Source organism: Rhinopithecus roxellana, chromosome 21 (assembly GCF_007565055.1).
Source record: "Rhinopithecus roxellana isolate Shanxi Qingling chromosome 21, ASM756505v1, whole genome shotgun sequence".
Taxonomy (NCBI): Eukaryota; Metazoa; Chordata; class Mammalia; order Primates; family Cercopithecidae; genus Rhinopithecus; species Rhinopithecus roxellana.
Genome location: NC_044569.1, coordinates 57,857,320 through 57,880,099, shown reverse-complemented (window position 1 = coordinate 57,880,099; position 22,780 = coordinate 57,857,320). Strand labels below are relative to the sequence as shown.

General features: G+C 42.8%; 1 protein-coding gene across 7 annotated transcripts in view; it reads left to right on the top strand.

The window, feature by feature from the left end:
• Positions 1-17,721: 17,721 nt before the first annotated feature.
• PIAS2 (protein inhibitor of activated STAT 2) overlaps positions 17,722-22,780 on the top strand; it is a 106,234-nt gene continuing 101,175 nt past the window's right edge. For 4 of the 7 annotated variants that reach the window (XM_030926005.1, XM_030926003.1, XM_030926002.1 and 1 more), the window contains exon 1: positions 17,722-17,948. In XM_030926005.1, the coding sequence (XP_030781865.1) occupies positions 17,925-17,948 (24 nt within the window). In that variant the 5' untranslated portion in view covers positions 17,722-17,924. The remainder of the gene's footprint in view (positions 17,949-22,780) is intronic. The other 3 variants (XM_030926008.1, XM_030926007.1, XM_030926004.1) reach the window with 2 other exon arrangements.

The following is a 22,780-nucleotide window of genomic DNA, read 5'->3' as shown; positions in this document are numbered from 1 at the left end:
CAAAAGAAAACCCAGCATTCTTTAAAGGAAGAAAACAAAATTTAGGTACTCAACAACATCTTATTCACAACAATAAGATCCAACATCCAACAATATCCAACCAATGAACAGGAGAAAAATAAATCATTAGAAACATATCCAGGAATTACCGAGATGATAGAACAGCAGACAAGGACTTTAAAATAACTATTTGGGAGGCCGAGACGGGCGGATCACGAGGTCAGGAGATCGAGACCATCCTGGCTAACATGGTGAAACCCCGTCTCTACTAAAAAATACAAAAACTAGCCGGGCAAGGTGGCGGGCGCCTGTAGTCCCAGCTACTCGGGAGGCTGAGGCAGGAGAATGGCATAAACCCGGGAGGCAGAGCTTGCAGTGAGCTGAGATCCGGCCACTGCACTCCAGCCTGGGCGACAGAGTGAGACTCCATCTCAAAAAAAATAAATAAATAAATAAATAAAATAACTATTATTGTGGTCAAGAAAGGAAAACTATGAGCATAATGAGGAGACATAGAAGATATTATAATGGAACAAAATGAACTTGTTTGTTTGAGACGGTGTCCTGCTCTGTCATCAGGCTGGAGTCTGGAGTGCAGTGGTGCAATCTCAGCTCACTGCAACCTCCACCTCCCGGGTTTAAGCGATTCCCCTGCCTCAGCCTCGCAAGTAGCTGGGATTACAGGCACACGCCACCACGCCTGGCTAAATTTTGTATTTTAGTAGAGACGGGATTTCACCACGATGGCCAAGATGGTCTCAATCTCCTGACCTCGTGATCCGCCTGCCTCGGCCTCCCACAGTGTTGGGATTACAGGTGTGAGCCACTGCGCCCGACCCAAAATGAACTTCTGAAATTAAAAATTTATGGGGTGAGCTTAATAGCAGATTAGAATTGCAGAAAAAGGATCAGTGAACTTGGTGATGTAACAGTAGAAACTATCCAAGATGAAATATATGGAGAACAAAAGGGTGTGTTAGATATGAGTTCTAAATTTCTTTTCAAAGAATTAATACGTTAGTATGTTCAATTGTTTGCCTTCTACTTTTAAACTTAACTTCCTCGTAAAGCAATGTTTTTCAATTACCTACTCCACCCTAACTCATTCAGATTACCCCCTACCTGCTCTGCCCTGACTCCCGCCAAATGACTCACCCTGTCATTCTCTTTAAATTAGCCAATCGGAATTAGTTAAGCCTGTGCGGTCTAACCCAAGACAATAGGGGAAGGACACAGCAGCAGGGGTCACATGCATCTGGTATAAGAACCCCTTCCCCTCCCTTGTCCAAGCGTGCGCTCACCATTGCTCCACCTGTAAGGGTAGGCACTCTTCTATAGAAGTAACTTGACTTGCTGAGAATTAAAAAGAAAATTTTATATTCGAGTGCTATTCCTTTTGTCACACCAAAACTTTAGATGTGACAGCTGGAAAACAAAAATAAAGAGTCTTTTTAGGGTAACATTAGGCATTCTAATGTGTGCAAAATTGACTCCAAAATGGAAGAAAGCAGAACTTTTTTTGAAGAAATTATTTACACACCTGTAGTCCCAATAACTCAATAGGAGTGAGACTTGTCTCAAAAAAAAGAAACAAAAGTATACTATTTGGTGGATATGAAAATAGAGCTCAAGCCTATTTTCCCCATGTGCCTATGTTTCCCAAGGCACATTATTTTTATTTTCATTTTTTGCTTTTCCTCCCCACCCTTCCCCACCTCCAAGGCACATTATTTTTTAAAGTATTGAAAAAATACAATCCAATTTTAGTTGGAGAAAACCAATTATTCCACTTATCATTTCTGTGACAGCAAGGATGTTTTGTAAGGTGATTTCTGAATGGGTGTTGTTGTTGTTGTTGTTGTTTTGAGATGGAATCTGGCTTTGTTGCTCAGGCTGGAGTGCAGTGGCAGGATCTCGGCTCAGTGCAACCCCCACCTCCTGGGATCAAGCGATCCTCCTGCCTCAGTAGACCCACCATCCCTACCCCCAGTAGCTGGGTTTACAGGTGCTTGCCACCACACCTGGCTAATTTTTGTATTTTTATTAGAGATGAGGTTTCGCCATGTTGGCCAGGCTGGTTTCAGACTCCTGACCTCAGGTGATCCACCCACCTTGCATCCCAAAATGCTGGAATTCTGAGTGTTTTTAAATAACTTTGTTTTTGGAGACAAGGTCTTGCTCTTTCAGGCTGGAGTACAGTAGCACCATCATAATAGCTCATTGCAGCCTGGAACTCCTGGGTTCAAGTGATCCTCCCACCTCAGCCTCCCAACTTTCTGGGACTATAGGAGTGTGCCACCATACACAGGTAATTTTTAAATTTTTTTGTAGAGCAGGAGTCCCGCTATGTTAGCCAGGCTGGTCTCAAACTCCTGGCCTCAAGTGATTGTCCCAACTCGGCCTCCCAAAATGCTGGGATTATGGCTAATCATAAGCTTTTTGTTTTATTAACTCTCTTCAAATCATACGCTAATTCATCAAACCCTTTCTCTCCTCGTCCCCTCCCTACCTTGGAATTCAGTATTCACAGCCTCATTTATGTCAAACTGTCTTCAGCAGAGCTTCTCTAGGCATGCAAGAATGAGAGGGAGTTTTCAAGAACGACAAGAAATGTGCCTGCCTAACTGCAAACCTTGTGATACTCAACTACAAGCCATCTCTGAATATATATTGTTAAAACTCCATTTTTTTTATGTTTCTAAAAAATGTATCCTGTCATTCTTTAAACACTGACAACTCTGTCAAAGAGAGAGAGAGCGTTTTAATCACACCGACATTCTGTGTTGGTATATATCCTCTCTGCCAAAGATTGTTGGAATATAAGACTAAAGAGCTTTTATTGGATCTTATCCACAGATAGAGTGAAATCTGGTTTTTGCCCCATCACTGTGTTATTTTCTAATTTACCCTGAATGGTATCACAATGTTGGCCCTGTCTTCCCAACTTCATCTCCACTGCAGTCCTATTACCGGCCTTCCTGTAGCCCCACATAACAGTTCAGAGCTCTGCTCTGAAGTCATACAGGCCAGGGCTGGAATCTTGCCCCATCACTAACTCCTGATTTTAGGAAAGGTATTGGATCTGTTCAAACCTTGTTTCTTCATATGCAAAATGGGAACAGTAATAATCTCTCATAATGTGGTAGGGATTAAATGAGACAATGAGTGGAAAGGACTGCCTTACTCAAGTTTCCTTGATTTAGAGATCGTTTGCTTTTTTTCTTTTTAAGAGAATGAATAATTAACAAAACAAAGAGACTTAGCTCTGTTAGTTTTAAAAATGAAGGGGGTGTATTTCACTGGAAGGATAGCAGGGTAACCTATGTCATTAAGCCAAGGAAACACTGAGCAACAGGCTTCAGAAAGGGCAGAGACCAGTGTAGCTTCAGGGGCCTCAGCAGCTGTTCCCTTCACTCAAAAGTGTCCTGCCATTAGTATGACTCATCTTCAAACTTCTTTAGCCTACACATCAATCAGCTCAAACTTGCAAGGAAAAGAATGTTGTCTCTGGCTAACGGATGGACTTTTCTCAATCAGTGTTGCTTTCAAATCAGATCAATTGTGGCTAGCATGCAGGATCTCAGATATGAATAAGTCCGCAGGGCCTATAAGAAGGAAAATGAAGTTGATATGCACTCCAAAAAGTATGTGATTCCAGTGCTTGGAAATGCCTGGCACATGATGAATACTTTATGGGTTTTGGCTATTAGTGTTGTTACTGTTAATAGAATACCCTGTAATTTTCAACCTCTATACATTTGATTCTGCCATATTTTACCACGAGATGACTTCCCTTCTCTTTTTGAATGAAAATAAATCTTTCTTTTCTTTTCCTTCCTTTTTTTTTTTTTTTTTTTTTTTGACGGAGTCTCATTCTGCCACCCAGGCTGGAGTGCAGTGGTGCAATCTTGGCTCACTGCAACCTCCGCCTCCCGGGTTCAACAATTCTCCTGCCTCAGCCTCCCAAGGAGCTGGGACTACAGGTGGGAGCCACCACACTTGGCTAATTTTTGTCTTTCTAGTAGAGACAGGGTTTCACCATGTTGGCCAGGATGGTTTTGATCTCCTGACCTTGTGATCCACCTGCCTCGGCCTCCCAAAGTGCTGGGATTACAGGCATGAGCCACCATGCCTGGCCTCATTTCTTCATTTGTTCTGAAAATACTTATTTCATACTTGATGTGAGTCAAACAATGTTCTTGGCAATGGGGATAGAGTAGAGAATAAAGTCCCTGCCTTCATGGAACTTATATGCTAGTGAAGGACTGGGGGTGCAGGAATTTATCATCCCCATAATACATGAATTAATATAATTTGAGGTAGTGACATATTCCATAAAGAAAATCAAGCAGTTTGAGAGGATAGATAATGATACTGGAGGAAGGATAGTGATACTAAGTGAACCAGGGACAAAGGGAGTTGAAACAATGGACTGCAAAATGTGATAAGGCATTTGATTCTTATTTTTAAGAGTAATGTCAACCCATTGAAATTTTGTGAATAGGAGGATGGTGAGATCTAATTTATATTTATAAAACATTATTCTGGATGTTATATGGAATGAGAGAGAAAGCAAGGAGATAAGATAGATGGCTACTGCAAGTTATCCAGGTGAAATGGTGGCAGCAGCAGTGGAAGTATTGAAGAATGATCAGAGTTAGGATATATTTTGTATATATTTTGTTATAAAATATCTTAAGCATACAAGTGTAGAGAATAATACATTGGTATATTCACCTTCCAGGTCTATCAAATCCTAACATTTTGCTATATTTGCTTCAGATCTTTTTTTTTTTAAAGGAAGAAAACTGTGTAAGTATAGCGGAATCCCCAAAATAGCCTTTACAGATCCTACTCCCATCCCCCAGAGGTACCAGATGTCCTGGTTTTGATAGTCACCATTCACATGTAAGGTTTTGAATTTTTATCACATATGTATATATCCATGAATATACAGCATTTGTTTTTTGAAAAATGTATATAAAGAGTAGATAACTTTTTCCAACTTGATCTTTTCATTTAATATTGTTTTTGTTTTTGAGATTGCCCATGCTTTTATATGTAGCTCTAGTTTATTCATTTTTTTCTTATTCTACACAAAGCATTTTTATAAATTTTTTGAGACAGTCTTGCTCTGTCACCCAGGAGTGCAGTGGCACAAACATGGCTCACTGCAGCCTCAACTTTCCAGGCCCAAGTGATCCTCCCACCTCAGCCTCCCAATTACCTGGGACTACAGGTGTGCACCACCATGCACAGCTAATTTTTGTATGAAGCGGGGTCTCCCTATGTTGCCCCAGCTAGTTTCTAACTCCTGGGCTTAAGTAACCCTCCTGCCTCGGCTTCCCAGAGTGCTAGGATTACAGGTGCAAGCCACCAAGCCTGGCCCACATAGCATTCTTTTGCAGGAATATATCACAATATCTACTGTCATGTTGATGGACAGGTTCAGTTATCATTTTTTCATGATTACAAACAGTGACACAATAAATATCCTTGTACATGTCTCCTAGTGCACATGTACATGTATAAGAGTTTCTCTAGGTTAGTGCTTCCTAAACTTTTTCAGGTCATAGAACTCAGAAATGATAAAATTTGTGTTACATTGGTAAGCTGGAGGGAATCTAGAAGCATCTATATATGCGGCTTGGTGAAAAAGATCACACAAACATTGATACATTATCATTAACTAAAGCCCATACTTTATTCAGATTTCTTTAGTTTGTACCTAGTGTTCTTTTCTGTTTCAGGATCCCAGCCAGGATACCATACAACATTTATCTAATAAAAAATAAAAATAAATAGAAAATAATAAAAATAAAAATTTTAAAAAACAAAAAACATTTAGCTATTACATCTCCTTAGTGTCCTCTAGGCTGTGACAGTTTCTCTGACTTTGTTTTTGATGACCTTTACACTTTTAGGAGTACTGGACAGGTATTTTGTAGAATGCCTCTCAATTGAAATTTGTCTATGGTTTTCTCAAGAAAAACTGGGGTTATGCGATTTAGGAAGATCACAGAGGTAAAGTACCATTCTCATCAGACCATATCCAGAATTCATACTCTTAGAGTGGCTTCTCACACCTCATCAGAACCTGGAAAGTGATGAAAAACTGCCTCAGGACAGCCTTTCTGATAGAGAGGTGAGTGAAACACAGATTTTTAGCAGTTCCTCACAAACCTCCCACGTTGGTTTATAGTCACTTAATATTGTTTTATGGCATATCTAGTAATTTTTTTTTAGAAGAATTTTTGCTCTGTTGCCCAGGCTGGAGTGGAATGGCATGATCTCGTCTCACTGCAACCTCTGCCTACCAGGTTCAAGCGAATCTCCTGCCTAAGCCTCCTGAGTAGCTGGGATTACAGGCACCCGCCACCACACCCAGCCAATTAAATATTTTTAGTAGAGATGGGGTTTCACCATGTTGGCCAGGCTGGTCTCAAACTCCTCACCTCAAGTGATCCACCTGCCTCGGCCTCCCAAAGTGCTGGGATTACAGGCATGAGCCACTGTGTCTGGCCCATAAATTTGGATATGTAGTATTTTCATCATCATTCAGGTAAACAGTTTTAAATTTTTCATTGTGATTTCTCTTTTGACCCCTAGATTATTTATTTGAGATGGAATCTCACTGTGTTGCCCAAGCTGGTCTCAAACTTATGGGCTCAATTGATCTCCCTACCTAAGCCTCTTGAATAGCTGAGAATACAGGTGCATACCACCATGTCCAACACCCCTAGGTTATGTAGAAAAGTATTTCTTAATTTTTAAATATAAAAATTAAGATTTTCTGGTAATTATTCATTATTGATTTCTAGCTTAATTGTACACAGACCATACTCTATATGATTTCAATTCTTTAAAATTTATGGGCACTTGCTCTATTGTCAGAGTATATTCAACTTTTACAAACAGTCCATGTGCATTTGAAATAACACATTTGTGAACATTAATATATAAATTGGGTTAATCATGTTACTTCAAAAATCTATATCTTTAATGATGTTGTTTGATTTTGGGGCTCAGTTACTGAGCTAGGTATGGTAAAATGTTCCATCACAGAAAAGCGGATTTTGTCTGTTTCTCATTGTGGTTCTGTATGATACACTGAGGCCATGTTATTAGGTGCATACAAACTTGAAATTGTTATATTTTACTGGTAAATTTAAGTCACTCAAGGAAGAAGTCTCAACTATGGCATCCTCAACAGATATTTATAGTTCATTTAGTTCCTCCTGGTCCAGAGGGTCTTTTTTTTTTTTTTTTTTTTTTGAGATGGAGTCTTGCTCTGTTGCCCAGGCTGGAGTGCAGTGGTGCGATCTTGGCTCACTGCAACCTCTGCTTCCCGGCTTCAAGCGATTCTCCTGCCTCAGCCTCCTGAGTAGCTGGGATGACAGACACACACCACCATGCCTGGCTAATTTTTGTATTTTTAGTAGAGATGGGGTTTCACCATGTTGGTCAGGCTGGCCTCGAACTGCTGACTTCGTGATCCACCTGCCTCGGTCTCCCAAAGTGCTGAGATTACAGGTGTGAGCCACTGTGCCCGGCCGGCCTCTTTTTTTCCTTTTTCAGTGTAAATTTATTTAAATACATAAAACTAGCCTGTTGCAGTGGCACATGCCTGTAGTACGAGCTACTCTGGAGGCTGAGGCAGAAGTCTTGCTTGAGCCCAGGAGTATGAGTCCAGCTTGGACAATATAGTCCATTTAGCCTTTGAAGGCTCCAGAAGAGATATTTTTGCTGCCCCAAAGAGGTGGCGGCAGCTCTTTAAAATACCTGTGCTGGCTGGGTCACCTTGTCAGCAGCTTCCTCAGGAAAATATGGCCGCAGGGCTCACTTCCTGCTGGGCTTCCTGTGCCTTCATCTCTCCTCCTACGTGACAGGCAGTCAGTGGGTGTTGCGGCCCTAAGTAGTCTTGTAGCATGTATTCTGGTTACTAATGATCTTAAACTGTGTGCAATATGCTATTAAATCTACACACTGAGTTCTTAAACCTATTAATTCTAGAGTTTCTATTAGGTTATTTTTTTCAAGCATGTGCATGTGTAAGCATACTCTCATTGCAGTCTTTTTCTGGTTGCTCTGGTAGGTTTCTTTTTGTTTGGTATTTCTATTAGTTCTCACTCAAAATGTTTGTTTCCATGTATGGTCTGCTAATTTTTTACTAAATACTGGTCATTTTTTGAGCAAATTATTTATAAGTTATTTTGACATTTAGGCTGATGATACCTTCTTATGGAGATAATTTTTGTTTGTTTATGCCCGGTACCTATGGATTGCCAGTCTAGGACTAGTTTATTCAACACTCTGGGTTTCAGATTTCCTGATTGGTATAAAACCAGACTGCAATTTGTGAAAGTGCTGATTTACCTCTGATTTACTTTTACCCTATGGGGCCTCATATTAAATATGAAGCATGTTTATTAACCTCTTCATCTCCTATGGGCACTAGATTTAGATTTCTTTTTCTCTTGCCCCATAATCTTGCAAAAACTCACAACTCAGTTTGTCAATTTTGCCTTTGCATTGGTAAATTCCTTCAGAAAAAATGCTTGGCTCAACTTCCTTGAATATCATCATCTAGATTTTGGCCAGATAATTCCTTATATTAGATATTTGCTTCTACTTTTTTTTAATCCAGCTTTTTTGGTTGTCCTCAGATGGTGAGTTGGATCAAATTACCAAGTTATATAACACATATGTTAACATGAGATCATCCTTCCATTCCTGAAGTAAATTTGTAGTTTATAAGTGAGATTTTAAAAACTACCTTGGCTGGGCGCAGTGGCTAATGCCCGTAATCCTAGCACTTTGGGAGGCCAAGGCGGACGGATCACCTGAGGTCAGGAGTTCAAGACCAGCCTGGCCAAAGTGGTGAAACCCCGTCTCTACCAAAAATACAAAAATTAGTGGGTGTGGTGGCAGGCACCTGTAATCCCAGCTACTTGAGAGGCTGAGGCAGAATTGCTTGAAACCGGGATGTGGAGGTTTCAGTGAGCTGAGATCACGCCACTCCAGCCTTGGCAACAGAGACTCCATCTCAGAAAAAAAAAATAATAATAATAATTAAATAAATAAATAAATAAATAAAATAGCTAGGCATGGTGACATGCACCTGTAGTCTTAGCTACTTGGGAGGCTGAGGCAGAAGAATCGTTTGAACCCAGGAAGCAGAGGTTGCACTGAGCCGAGATCACACCACTGCACTCCAGCCTGGGCAACAGAGGGAGATTCCATCTCAAAATAAATTAAAAAACAAATCGAAATAAAATAAACATTTTTAAAAAATAAATAGAATTCAAAATTTTAAAAGGCAGGGTGCGGTGGCTCACACCTGTAATCCTAGCACTTCGGGAGGCTGAGGTGGGCGGATCACCTGAGGTCAGGAGTTCAAGACCAGCCTGGCCAACATGGTGAAACCCCCCATCTACTAAAAATACAAAAAATTAGATGGGTGTGGTCGTGCACACCTGTGGTCAAAGCTACACAGGAGGCTGAGGCAGGAGAATCACTTGAACTCTTGCAGTGAGTCAAAATCATACCGCTGCACTCCAGCCTGGGTAACAGAGCAAGACTTTGTCAAGAAAGGAAAGAAAGAAAGAAAGAAAGAAAGAAAGAGAGAGAGAGAGAGAGAGGGAGGGAGGCAAGGGAGGGAGGGAGGGAGGAAGGGAGGGAGGGAGGGAATAAAGGTAGAATAAAAGAAATAAAGATAGCAGTAGAAAATAATTAAATGGAAAAAACAATAAAATAGAGAAAAAAATAGTTTAAATGTTGCTCTTTGAAAGCAATTATAAAATAGACAAATCTCTACCAAGAATTTTCAAGAAAAACATTAGAAGACAAGAACAAAATGTACATTTAGGAGCCCACCATAATTATAGATTCTGCAGAAATTTTAAAATAAAAGAATAGTTTCCTCCCAATAAATATGAGAACACAGAAGAAATGTATACAAACTACTAAAATAAATTAAAAAATGAAAGGGCTGGGCAAGGTGGCTCACACCTATAATTCCAGTACTTTAGGAGGCCAAGGAGGGTGGATTACCTGAGGTCAGGAGTTTGAGACCAGCCTGGCCAATGTGGTGAAACACTGTCTGTAATAAAAATAAAAAAACTAACTGGGCATGGTGATGCACGCCTGTATGCACCGCCACTCAGGAGGCTGAGGCATGAGAATCACTTGAACCCAGGAGGCAGAGGCTGTAGTGAGCCGAGATTGCGCCACTGCACTCTAGCTTCGGCAACAGAGCAAGACCCTGTCTCAAAAAAAAAAAAAAAAAAAAAGCATTCTTCACTCATTTCACAAGACTGTTATAACTTTGATGCCAGAATCAGGCAAAGGTAGTTTTTTTGTTTGTTTGTTTGTTTGTTTGTTTTCAGATGGAGTCTTGCTCTGTTGCCCAGGCTAGAGTGCAATGGCACGATCTCAGCTCACTGCAACCTCTGTCTTCCAGGTTGAAGCGATTCTCCTGCCTCAGCCTCCTGAGTAACTGGGATTACAGGTGCGTGCTACCATGTCCCACTAATTTTTGTGTTTTTAGTAGAGACGGGCTTTCACCCTGCTGGCCAGACTGGTCTCGAACTCCTGACCTCAGGAGATCTGCCCGCCTCGGCCTCCCATAACGCTGGGATTACAGGTGTGAGCCATTGCACCTGGCCTGCTTTTCTTTTTCTAACTTCATTCACCGGACATAAATTTCCTCTAAAAGCAGATTTATCTTCATCCTACTAGTGTATGTTATGAATCTATGTCAAACAGATATCTTGAAGAAGGTTCTGTTCTGGAATCTAGGTCATTTAACTCATAGTCTATAAATTTTAACAGTAGTGACAAATTATGAGAATAGAAGATATTTGAAACTGAAAACATTAGTGATATGTAAAAAGAAGCATATAGAGATAATTTGGCAAAATAGAAAGAAGACAACAGAGTTCTATCATGAAATCAAGAAGAGGCATTTCAAAGAAGGGCTGATATTCAATATTATCAAATAATTTCAAGGTTAAAGAAAATGTTAAGCAAAAATATTTGATCATTGAAAAGTTATTAACCATATACATTGCTGGTGAGAATATGAAAAGTTGGATAAATATTTGACAGTTTAGTAAAAAGTCAAGGACCAGGTGCGGTGACTCCTGCCTGTAATCCCAGCACTTTGGGAGTTGACAAGGGCATATCACCTGAGGTCAGGAGTTCAAGACCAGCCTGGCCAACATGGTGAAACACTGTCTCTACTAAAACTACAAAAATTAGCCGGGCGTGGTGGCATGCACCTGTAATCCGACCTACTCGGGAGACTGAGACAGGAGAATCACTCAAACCTGGGAGGCGGAAGTTGCAATAAGCTGAGATCGCATCACTGTACTCTAGCCTGGGTGATAAGACTGAAACTCTAAAAAGTTAAACATACATCTTCCCTATGTTCCAGCAATTCCATTCTTAAATATTTATTTTAGAGAAATACAATCATTTATCTATAAAATGTGCCGTATAAGAAAGTTGATAGCATTTATTTATAATAATCAAAACCTGGAAACAACATAAATGTCCATCAACAAGAGAAAGGATAAGTTGGGGTCTATTCGTACAATAGACTACCACTCAGCAATAAAAGGAAATGAATTGTGGCCAAGTGTGATAGCCCACACCTATAATCCCAGCACTTGGGGAGGCTGAGGCAGGTGGATCACCTGAGGCCAGGAGTTTGAGACCAGCCTGGCTAACATGGTGAAACTCCGTCTCTACTAAAAATACAAGAATTAGCTGGGCATAGTGGCACACACCGGTAGGCCCAGCTACTTGGGAGGTTGAGGCAGGAGAATCACTTGAACCCAGAAGGCGGAGGTTGCAGTGAGCTGAGGTCACGTCATTGCACTCCAGCCTGGGCAACAGAGTGAGACTCTGTCTCAAAAAAAAAAAAAAAGAATTGAAATACGCAACATGTCAACCTCATATAATTAATGCTGAATTTAAAAAGCCAAGCAGAAGAGCATATGCTGTATGATTCCACTTATATGTAATGTTAAAATATAAAAAAGTAAATTTTAGTATTAGAAATCTGATCAAGGCCAGGCACAGTGTCTCACACCTGTAATCCCAGCACTTTGGGAGGCTGAGGTGGGTGAATCACAAGGTCAGGAGTTCAAGACCAGCCTGGCTAACATGGTGAAACCCCTGAAAGTACAAAAAAAATTAGCCAAGCATGGTGGCACATGCCTGTAATCTCAGCTACTCGGGAGGCTGAGGCAGAAGAATTGCTTGAACCCAGGAGGTAGAGGATGCAGTGAGCCGAGATTGCACCATTGCACTCCAGCCTGGGCAACAGAGTGAGACTCCATCTCAAAAAAAAAAAAAAAGAAATCAGATCAAAAGTTGTTTCTGGTGGGAGGTTTGACTGGGAAGGGGGAATAGGGATCTTTCTGGGGACTGATGAAAATGTTTTGTATCTTGATAAGAATTTTTTTATATGGATTGAAGTGTTTACTTCAGACATAAGGATTTAACTATATGTAAATTATAAATTTTATACAGGTGACCATTCTGCTATGCTTTCGAAGTTCATGTTTCAACTTTTTATTATTTATCTGTTTTTGAGATGGAGTTTCACTTTTGTTGCCCACGCTGGAATGCAATGGCGTGATCTCCACTCACTGCAACCTCTGCCTCCTGAGTTCAAGCGATTCTCCTGCTTCAGCCTCCCAAGTTGCTAGGATTACAGGCATGTGCTACCACACCTGGCTCATTTTGTTTCTTTAGTAGAGATGGGGTTTCACCGTGCTGGTCAGGCTGATCTCAAACTCCCGACCTCGGGTGATCCACCCACCTCAGCCTCCCAAAGTGCTGGGAATATAGGCGTGAGCCACCACGGCCAGCCTCAACTTTTTATTTTTTAATTATTATTATTATTTTTTTTAAAGGCTAGTCAAGTGATGCAGTGAAAGTGGAGAAGAAACAAATTTGTGATTAAGGTTTTCAGAATAAAAAGTTGAGGCCGGGAGCGGTGGCTCACGCCAGTAATCCTAACACTTTGGGAGGCCAAGGTGGGAGGATCACTTAAATCCAGGAGTTTGAAACAGCCTGGGAGACATGGTGAAATCCTGTCTCTACAAAAGATACAAAAATTAGCCAGAGGTAGTGGTGTGCCCATGGTCCCAGCTACTTGGAAGGCTGAGGTAGGGAGATTGTTTGAGTTGGGAGGTGAAGGTTGCAGTGAGCTGTGATCATGCCACCGAGCTCTACTAGCCTGGGCAACACAGTGAGAACCTGTCTCAAAAAAAAAGCAAGGAAAAAAAATTTAATTCATTGTTCAGTTTCCTTGATATTAGTTTGGTACAGTCTAAGACTAAGACAGTATTGGCAAAGTGTATAGGAGTTAGAAAATGTGATATAAATAGATATATGCTTAGCAAAAGAAGAAAAGTGGCTTGGAAAACATCTGGGAGGCCTGAGCACTGTTATAGGGAGAGAGGAAGTAATCAGTTGGAAGGAAAAGAAAGATATTAAAATCGGTAAAGTCTAATGGGTTCAGAGATAGGATGTGAAAGGATTAAGAAGACAGGTGCTTGGAACTAAACTCAATGTTACAAGGTTGGTCCAACCAGGTTGGAATACTCTTTGCTAAAATTACTAGGATATATCATGTGGTTCTTAATTATGTTTCTTAATGAAGTGCTTTTTTTGGGGGGGGTATGTGTTTATCAGCTGTTTAGATTCAAAATCAGCTTAGTCAGCTGTTTAGATACAGAAAATTTACCATCTTTCACTTTATAAGTTTACAAAGTACACTCATATACCTGATCTATCAGATCAGGTATCTCGTCCTGAGATAGGTGTAGTCATTTTTCTTTTCCAGATGAGAAAAATTAAGTTGAGACTTGGCTAAAGTTACACAGCTAGTAAATGGAAAAGCTACTGCTGAGATTTTTGACTTCATATATTAAAATCTTACGACACTTTATGCCGGGCGCAGTAGCTCACGCCTGTAATCCCAGCACTTTGGGAGGCCAAGGCAGGTGGATCACGAGGTCAGGAGTTCAAGACTAGCCTGGCCAAGATGGTGAAACCCTATCTCTACTAAAAATTCAAAAATTAGCCAGGCATGGTGGTGTGCGCCTGTAATCCCAGTTACTTGGGAGGCTGAGACAGATAATTGCTTAAATTCGGGGGCAGAGGTTGCAGTGAGCCAAGATCATGCCACTGCACTCCAGACTGGGCAACAGAGCAAGACTCTGTCTCAAAAAACAAACAAAACAACTTAGGACACTTTAATCACAGTACTTATAATGAGTCTTCTAATTGGAGCCATTTTAAGGGGGTGGCCTAGCCAGGTAATTGCCTGGAAGTTCAGTCCATAAAGAGCACTATAACATTTTTCATTGGGAATGTAACAAAGAAAAAGGATATATTTAATACAATTCCTCTGGTAGAAGAGTTCAGCATGTGGCTGGAACTGGTACTTTGATATGTGGCCTTTTGTGAGTGATTACTATACCTCCCTCCTTCTCCACTCCCCTCTAAGGGTATACAACATTACCACATTATAAGGAAGTTGGATTCAAGTAAGTGCAGGGATTTCTTTTTAATGAGGATATATAAAGCTAGACAAGAGCAGAAATGATCACAACAGTGAAGAGAGACATGCCCTTTCTACCCTTTACTACTCAGCCGTTCCTTTGAACATATATTGAATGATTATTAGGGAGTATAGATTAGAAAAAATGCCAAATTAATCATCTGGTCTGGTAAGACAAAGTAGCACCCTATTTCAGAATTCTTTCCATTGCAACTAATAGAAATCTCAAGTCAAACAACCTAAAACCTTACAAGAAAGGCATTGGCTCAAGAAAACTGGCCAGTACAGGGGAAGGGTAAGTATCAAAGTCAATGCTGAGATTTTGTGTGTGTGATCTTTCTGCTCACGAGAAGGGTTGGTTCTCAGGTTGGCTCTTCACTGTAGCAAAACGGCGAGTGTTCCACATGCCAGAAAGTCTTATCTCTAATCAGTGAATAAATGTCCTAGGCTTCCCTCTGATTGGCCTACCTTAGGGCATGGGTCCACACTTGATCTACTTGGCAAAGCCTATAAATGCTCAGTACTAATTAGATTTATATGCCCAGGTGTGATCTAATACTGTGGCCAGAATGACTTTAACAGTCCTTAATGGTTCAGGCCAGTCTAGGGCAGCACCTAGAACTCTTTGCAGTCAAACCTACCCAACCCACCCAGGAGCTGCTACACACTGAGGAAGGGGCAGAATGAATGCTGAGAAGCAACTGCAACGAACACTGCAGGTAAGTTTCAGTGGGGCTTTGCTTTGCTCCTCTTACTGTTTTGTGTTTATGCTGGTCCCCTTTACGAGTGTAAGCTCCTCCGTGGCAGGGCTATATTGTACTCTATTCATCTATTCCCTGAAAACTCCTCGCACAGTGACATTCACTTAATGTCTACTAAACAATGTTAAATTCTACTGAGGTGTAAATCAAGGTCTACGACGAATAAATCAAGAGTAAGAATAAGCCAAGCTAAGCTCACAAAGTTAATGGTGGACAGATTTAGAACCTGGACATCGTTCATTCCTTCCTTTATTCATTAAACAAATACAAGGCCAACTATTTGTCAGGCATTTATCAGCCATTATAGTCTAGTGGGTTTACAATTTTTTAATAAAAGAATTTAAAACAATTATTTATCTCTATTTTTTGAGACAAAGTTCCACTCTTGTTGCCCAAGCTGGAGAGCAATGGCGCCATCTCAGCTCACTGCAACCTCCGCCTCCTGGGTTCAAGCAGTTCTCCTTATCTCAGCCTCCCGAGTAGCTGGGATTATAGGCATGTGCCACCACACCCGGCTAATTTTTTTTTTTTGAGATGGAGTTTGGCTCTTGTTGCCCAGACTGGAGTGCAATGGCACTATCTCCGCTCCCTGCAACCTCTGCCTCCCGGGTTGAAGCAGTTCTCCTGCCTTAGCCTCCCGAGTAGCTGGATCACAGGCAAGCACCACTAGGCCTGGCTAATTTTGTATTTTTAGTGGAGACCGGTTTTCTCCATGTTGGTCAGGTTGGTCTCCAACTCCTGACCTCAGATGATCCGCCTGCCTCGGCCTCCCAAAGTGCTGGAATTTCGGGCATTAGCCACCGCTCCTGGCCTAATTTTTGCATTTTTAGTAGAGATGGGGGTTTCACCATATTGGCCAGGCTGGTCTCCAACTCCCGACCTCAAGTGATCCGCCTGCCTCGGCTTCCTAAAGTGCTGGGATTACAGGCATGAGCCACTGCACCCGGCCAAAACAATATATGTGTATGTGTGTATATATATACACATATATATATCAAATAAACAATCACACAAATACCTACATAATTACCATGGAGACATCTCAGGAAGAAAAAGTTCAGGTTCCTAGGAGAGCTCATAACAGGGGAATCTGAATTAAAATGTGGGATGTGAGTGAGGATGGTCTTCCTGAGGAAGTGACACTTAAAGTGAAACCTGAAGGATGAATAGGAGTTAGGAACAGAGTGGGAAATTATTCTTGGTTCAAGGATCAACATTTAGAGGCCTTAAAACTTGACGGGAGGCCAGGTGCGGTGGCTCACTCCTGTAATTCGAGCACTTTGGGAGGCCAAGGCGGGTGGATCACCTGAGGTCGGGAGTTCGAGACCAGCCTGACCAACAAGGAGAAACCCCATTTCTACCAAAAGTACACTCCCAGCTACTCGGGAGGCTGAGGTAGGAGAATCGCTTGAATCCGGGAGGCAGACATTGCGCCGTGATCGTGCCATTGCACTCTAGCCTGGGCAACAAGAGAAAAATTCCGTCTCAACAAAACAAAACAAAACTTGTGGGGTACGGGGGCAGGGCAGTGGAAGGAAGACCTGGAAGTGCAGTGCGGATGAAACGAGGGGTAGTGGGAAGAAGCAGTAGGTACGAAGCTGATTAAATAGGGCCTTAAAAGTTACATTGTTTTAAAGACCTTTCGTGGGTGGGTTCCATCCAATTCTTCAAGGAAATTGAACCCTGGACACCATCCAGCGATTTTTCTGACAGTCTTGAATCAGCATCTTCCCTCATCCTTTATCTGCACATTACGGGGGGGCCATCAAGCTTCTATCTACTTACTCTGCCTTGGTGTTTGACTCCTTCCTAGCTATCAGATTTCCCTGACTTTTTAGCATGGCCCTTCTGAGCGCTCTTATTTCATTTCTCCAACCCTAACTCTCCCAACTCTGCAGTCCGTGACCTTCAGGTGTCCTTGAAAGTCAGAAAAACTCGGCAAGGTTGGTACTTGGAGGACATTAGCAATTCAAAAAGGTGTCACACAACCTCACCATTAGATGGGAACAATAGCTTACCGATATTTAGATAATTCCGCCACAACTACTCTGGGGGATGGTTTTATTTGAGGCGGCTTTTCCGTCCACAGCCACCGCGAGAAGGGTAACGTAAGAATCTTCCTGAATGCTCCTGACACGCGTCCCGGCCGCCTCTTTTTCCTCCCCGCCACTTCCCCAGTCCAGGCCCGCGGATAACGCCTCAGTTGCGACCCAGCTCTAGGCAGTCCGCAGGGTCCTCCGCCGGGGAGGGAAGGCAAGACGCGGGGCCAGGCCGCTGGGCAGCACGCCGGGGTAGCCGCGGGCGGGAGCCGTCGCCTGGCGGACGGAAGGCGCGGGCGGAAGGCGGTCGCGCGGGTGGGCAGGGGGCACCGCTGGGGGCGGGGCTTCGGCGCGTCGGGGGGCGGGGCTCCCGCGCCGTTCACGTGACTGGCCCGGCGGTAGCGGCGGCGGCCGCGGCGTCTTAAGCGGCGCCCAGTGCAGGATGGTGGTGGAGGTGGCGGCGGCCGTGGTGGCGGCGGCGTCGTTGGCGGCAGCGGGAGTGGGTGCGGCGGCAGCGGCGGCGGCGCCCGCGGGTGGTATAAAATGGCGGATTTCGAAGAGTTGAGGGTAAGCGGGGGCGCGGGAGTGGAGAGCGGAGGCCGCGGGGGAGGGGATGGGAGAGGAGGTGGGGAAACCGCAACGTCGCCGGCCGCAGCCTGCTCGTGCCTCCGGGGCCGGTTGGCGGAGCCCTGAGCCCCGGCCCGCGGACGAACGGGCGCCGAGCGCGCGGGGGAGGGGAGCGGTCCGGCGGAGGGCGCGCGGGCGATGCGGGGGCGGCGGGCCTGGCCCGCGGCGAGCCGGCCCCTGAGTGCTGCCCGTGGTCCGCACACCTGGCGCGGGGGACCGGGGAGCCCTCCGGGAGGGTCACATGGGGACCCGACATCCCGGTTCGCAGTGAGGGCCGAGGTGGGAAGCAACGTTTGATCTCCCACCTTCACCGGGGTGTACGTGTCTGTGGCGATTCGCAAGTCTGCATGCTACTCACTTGGTGGAGGACTGTTTTCTGAAAGGTAAAGTTGCGTTTAGGAATCTCTCTTCTTATGGCTGATGCTACTGTTTAGTCAGGTCTGTCACGAGAAAAGGCCCCTTCTCCCACCCATGCCTCCTAACATCTTCGAGAGGAGCCTGGTGTTTGGGGAATCCTGCCTTCAATAATCGGCCTTAAACCTCGATGTTTTCTTAGTGCTGTAGTAAGAAATCTGCAAAGTCTATGTTGTGAGGTTTGTGCACCCCTTTTACTCCTGAGGAAAAATGTTTTTTTCTTCTTAGCCTTAAAACAAGATAACTTTATTGTTGATAACCTTTGTATAGCAGAGGTTTGGAATAGGGCTGTGACGGGGGTAGAAGAGAAAAGACTTCCCCCCCAGACTGATAACCTTCAAAGTCCTTAACTAAAACAAAACTGTGACGAATGAGATGGATTTATTTTGTGTGTATCGCTGAATTACTGGCGACATTAAATGAGACGTTTACAGACGGAAACCCTGATTTTTTTAAAAAAATGTATTTTACAGTAGAGGTGAGTGTAAACTTGAAATTAAATTTACTACAACTCGTTTGTGTAACACTTACGATGTTACGATTTCTTTTTCAAATAAGGAAGAGGAATCCGGTAAAAGGTTCAGTTTTGTATATTTATTGTTTTCCGCAAAGGGATGGGATGGGGGAAGGATGTTGGCTGGTTACCTGCTTAGTGGACATGAGCAAAAGAATGTATGTTATGCTCTAAACGGAGATTGTTGGAGTTTGCACAGTGCCTGCCATATTCCCTCCTATTTCAAAAATAATTATTAAGTTCCCAGTAAACACATATTAATACATGTTATGCCCCGTAGTAGTTTATGCAGAGAACCATGATTAGGTAAAGGGTGTTCATATTTGATAAGTGTAAGGGTTTTAGTGGCTCAGAAACCCAGCTGTAGAGCTTTTAACACCTGTGGAGCTTTTGAAACAAGGAACCCTGAGCCTCACCTCTGTAAATTCATGCGTTAGATTTAGGATGGGTTGAGAAGACTGAACTCTGAAGTTATATTCATTTTTACCTGCCATCTAGTTTTAATTTTTGTGTAGTAACAGATGTGTACAAGTTTTCTAAGTTTTTTTTTGTTGTTGTTAATGAAAACTTTCCAGGATTTTTATTAGACTTTTGTGAATGTTATTGGCCAAAGCTTAATGTAAAGCGGAGAATTTACTCGCTCTTTATAGAGCAGAGTAAAAGCAGTCAGTGCTCAGATTGGAGTGCAACTAGCAACTGGAAAGTGGTAGAAACCAAAGAAGCTTTTTTTCTCTTCCTTTGTCTTCCTCTCTCTTGTTTTGTGGATCAGCTTCATCCTCTCTTCCTGTAAATCAGCTGTCTTTACTTCTTGCATTTGTTAGAAGATGGCCCCTCTCCCACAATTCCTATGAAGTGCCCAACAGAGACTAACTGGGGAGAATTTTCAGAGGAGGGAGGGGTACAGGCTGGGCACATGCAGTAAGCATCATCTGCTTTTCTTTGCCTTAACTGCTGTGTGCAGACCCATGTTACCCTACACTTGAATATGAACTGTATCCCGCCCCTACATCCCATTACAGACCATAATGATGATGATGGTGTATACCCATTTTAATATAGTGGTTATTCCATGCCTGGTTTTGGTCTAAGCATTTTTTCTATACTTAATTCTCACAATTTTTTGAAGAAAACAAATCACAGAGAAGTTAACCTGACTTAAATCACACAGCTTGAGACTTGAAAAGCTGAGATTTTTAATCTTAGACATGTAGCTTTAGAGTCTGGGCTTTTCAGAGCCCGAGCTACATTGCTTTGTTCTGGTACCTTGGGCTCTAGGTGGAGCTTCTAGCCATCATCCTGTGATTGATCCTAAATTAAATGATTGGTAACATCCTTCTTGTGTGACATAATAAAGGAAGAAAAACAGACTGAAAAACTGAATAGAAAGAAAAGGGGAAGAAAGAAATCTTGGATTCTCAGAATGATGGTCCTTGGTTCAAAATATATTTATTAGTGATGGTCAAGTAAATTATAGGACCAGGAAAAATTATGGGCATTAGTTTGTTGGCTAACTTCTTGGCAGTAGAGAAATTGGTCAGCCGATCTGGATGCCACATATTTGGCTGCTGATATGCCACAGAGAAGATTTCCATTACCCTTCCAAAAACCACTCATTTTGGACAAGTATAATCAGAGCAGTTCACATCCTGGCTAGTGCTGCATCTATACTGGAGGCAGGGAATTTTGGGAAAGGTCATCCTCAGTGTGGTTTGGTGACCCTTGTGCCTTTGCTTTTTAAACTTGTATGTGTGTGTGTGGCGGGGATGGAGGTGGGTTGGTTAATAGATGAGGCAACTGTTAGGGGGTCAGTTTTGGAGACTGCTATGTGAGCTGGTACCAGAGATCTTGGCTGGTCATAGCAGAATATGGCAGCTCTATACCTTGTTGCCTTTCAGTCCAGGTGACCAGAATACCAGCCTACCTCTCTTCCAGTTCTTCTGGGAGAGAGAATCTGATTGGCTGAGTTTAGGTCAGGCTCTACTTCTGTTCTAATCATCTATAGCCAGGGACTTAGAGTCAGAGCACACAAACCTAATCAACAGATTATCCTGATGGATTGAAGGAAAGGAAGTGGGGAAGTTCTCTGAAAAGGGAAAATATGGCCTGTGTAGTCAAAGATGATTACAATAACGTGTTATATATTAGAAACTTTCAAGGTACCAGAGAAGAAATTACTCAATTCGGCCGGGTGCAGTGGCTCTCGCCTGTAATCCCAGCACTTTTGGAGGCCGAGGCAGGCGGATCACAAGGTCAGGAGATCGAGACCATCCTGGCCAACATGGTGAAACCCCATCTCTACTAAAAATACAAAAAATTAGCCGGGTGGGGTGGCGGGTGCCTGTAGTCCCAGCTACTCGGGAGGCTGAGGCAGGAGAATGGCATGAACCCGGTAGGCAGAACTTGCAGTGAGCGGAGATTGCACCACTGCACTCCAGCCTGGCGACAGTGAGACTCCATCTCAAAAAAAAAAAGAAAAATTAGTTCGCCAGTTGCTTATTTATGGCGTCTATGTTGTTAGGAGTTGAAGGAGTGATTAGTTTGTGAATGAACAGATTTTGAATTAGTGAATGAACAGATTTTGGGTTAATGAGTTGTGAATTAATATGGGACAAGATGATAAGATTTGAGGCCTGAACTTCTGTCACTGCCGCCTTGCTTCCTCCTTCAAAAATGGTCTGGAGGGCAGGGTGTGGTAGCTCACACCTATAATTCCAGCGCTTTGGGAGGCAGGATGATGGCTTGAGGCCAGGAGTTCTGGGTTACAGCTAGCTCTGATCCTGCCTCTGCACTCCAGCCTGAGCGACAGAGGGAGACCCTGTCTCAAACAAGTCTGTAGAAGAGCTAAGCGCAGGGATGGAGGAGAGCAGGAGTTGAGTTCCTGGAATCACTTACCTCTTCTTTAACCAGAGCAGCTTTTTCTTTACCCTTATAGTTCCCTTCCAGTTGCATATTTCCAATACTGTGATCTGCTGGTGGCAGTCATTCACAAAAAGGTCCCTGCTACACTTTAACCTGGTTAATCTACTTTCCCTACTTCTCATCACTCAGTGGAGAGGAGGGGGATCTGTTGTAGTGAATGTTCTTTTAAAGGATCTCCCTTCTGTATTCTTCATCCCCTTCTTTTCATGCATTGAGAATTTATTCTGTGTGTGTCTCAGAATGAGAGTGAATGTGCATGTGAGAATCTGGTTGTACATTTGGCCTGAGAGCCGGCGATAACTTTATCAATAGATACTGGGTAAACCAGAACATTTACCAAACTGGGTAAATTTTTTTGTGTCATAATTTGAAGATCAGATTTGGGTCTTTCATGCTAAGAAGCTTAAGTAATTCTGTAACAGAAGGTTTTCTGTCTGGAAGGCTTAAATGTTTGGTTACCTTACACCTACCAGGAGTCACCATCCTGATAACTTCAAGTGCTGTTAGGATGCAGAGGGAGAATGGGAAGTTAATGGGGGATTTGAGGTTAGAGGTCCTCATCATGCTCCTCTCCCCATTTATTGGGCAGGGATATAAACTAGTAGATATGATAGATATAACAGAATCTTCCATATGATTCAAAGCTATTATGGGACGCAACAAAAATTTCCAAGGCTTCCCCTGAGATCATGTCTATGAAAGCACGTTCGAAACAAAATATATTTAATTTAAAGTGAAATAGGCTGGGCACAGTGGCTCAAGGCTGTAATCCCAGCGTTTTGGGAGGCTGAGGCGGGTGGATCACCTGATGTCACATTTTTTATTCTCTCATTTCCATTTCTCATGTTTTTTAAATGAAAGCAATATTTGTGCAGACAGTACTGAAAAAATTCAAAATAGTGAAAATCTTCCCTTTTCCATTAAG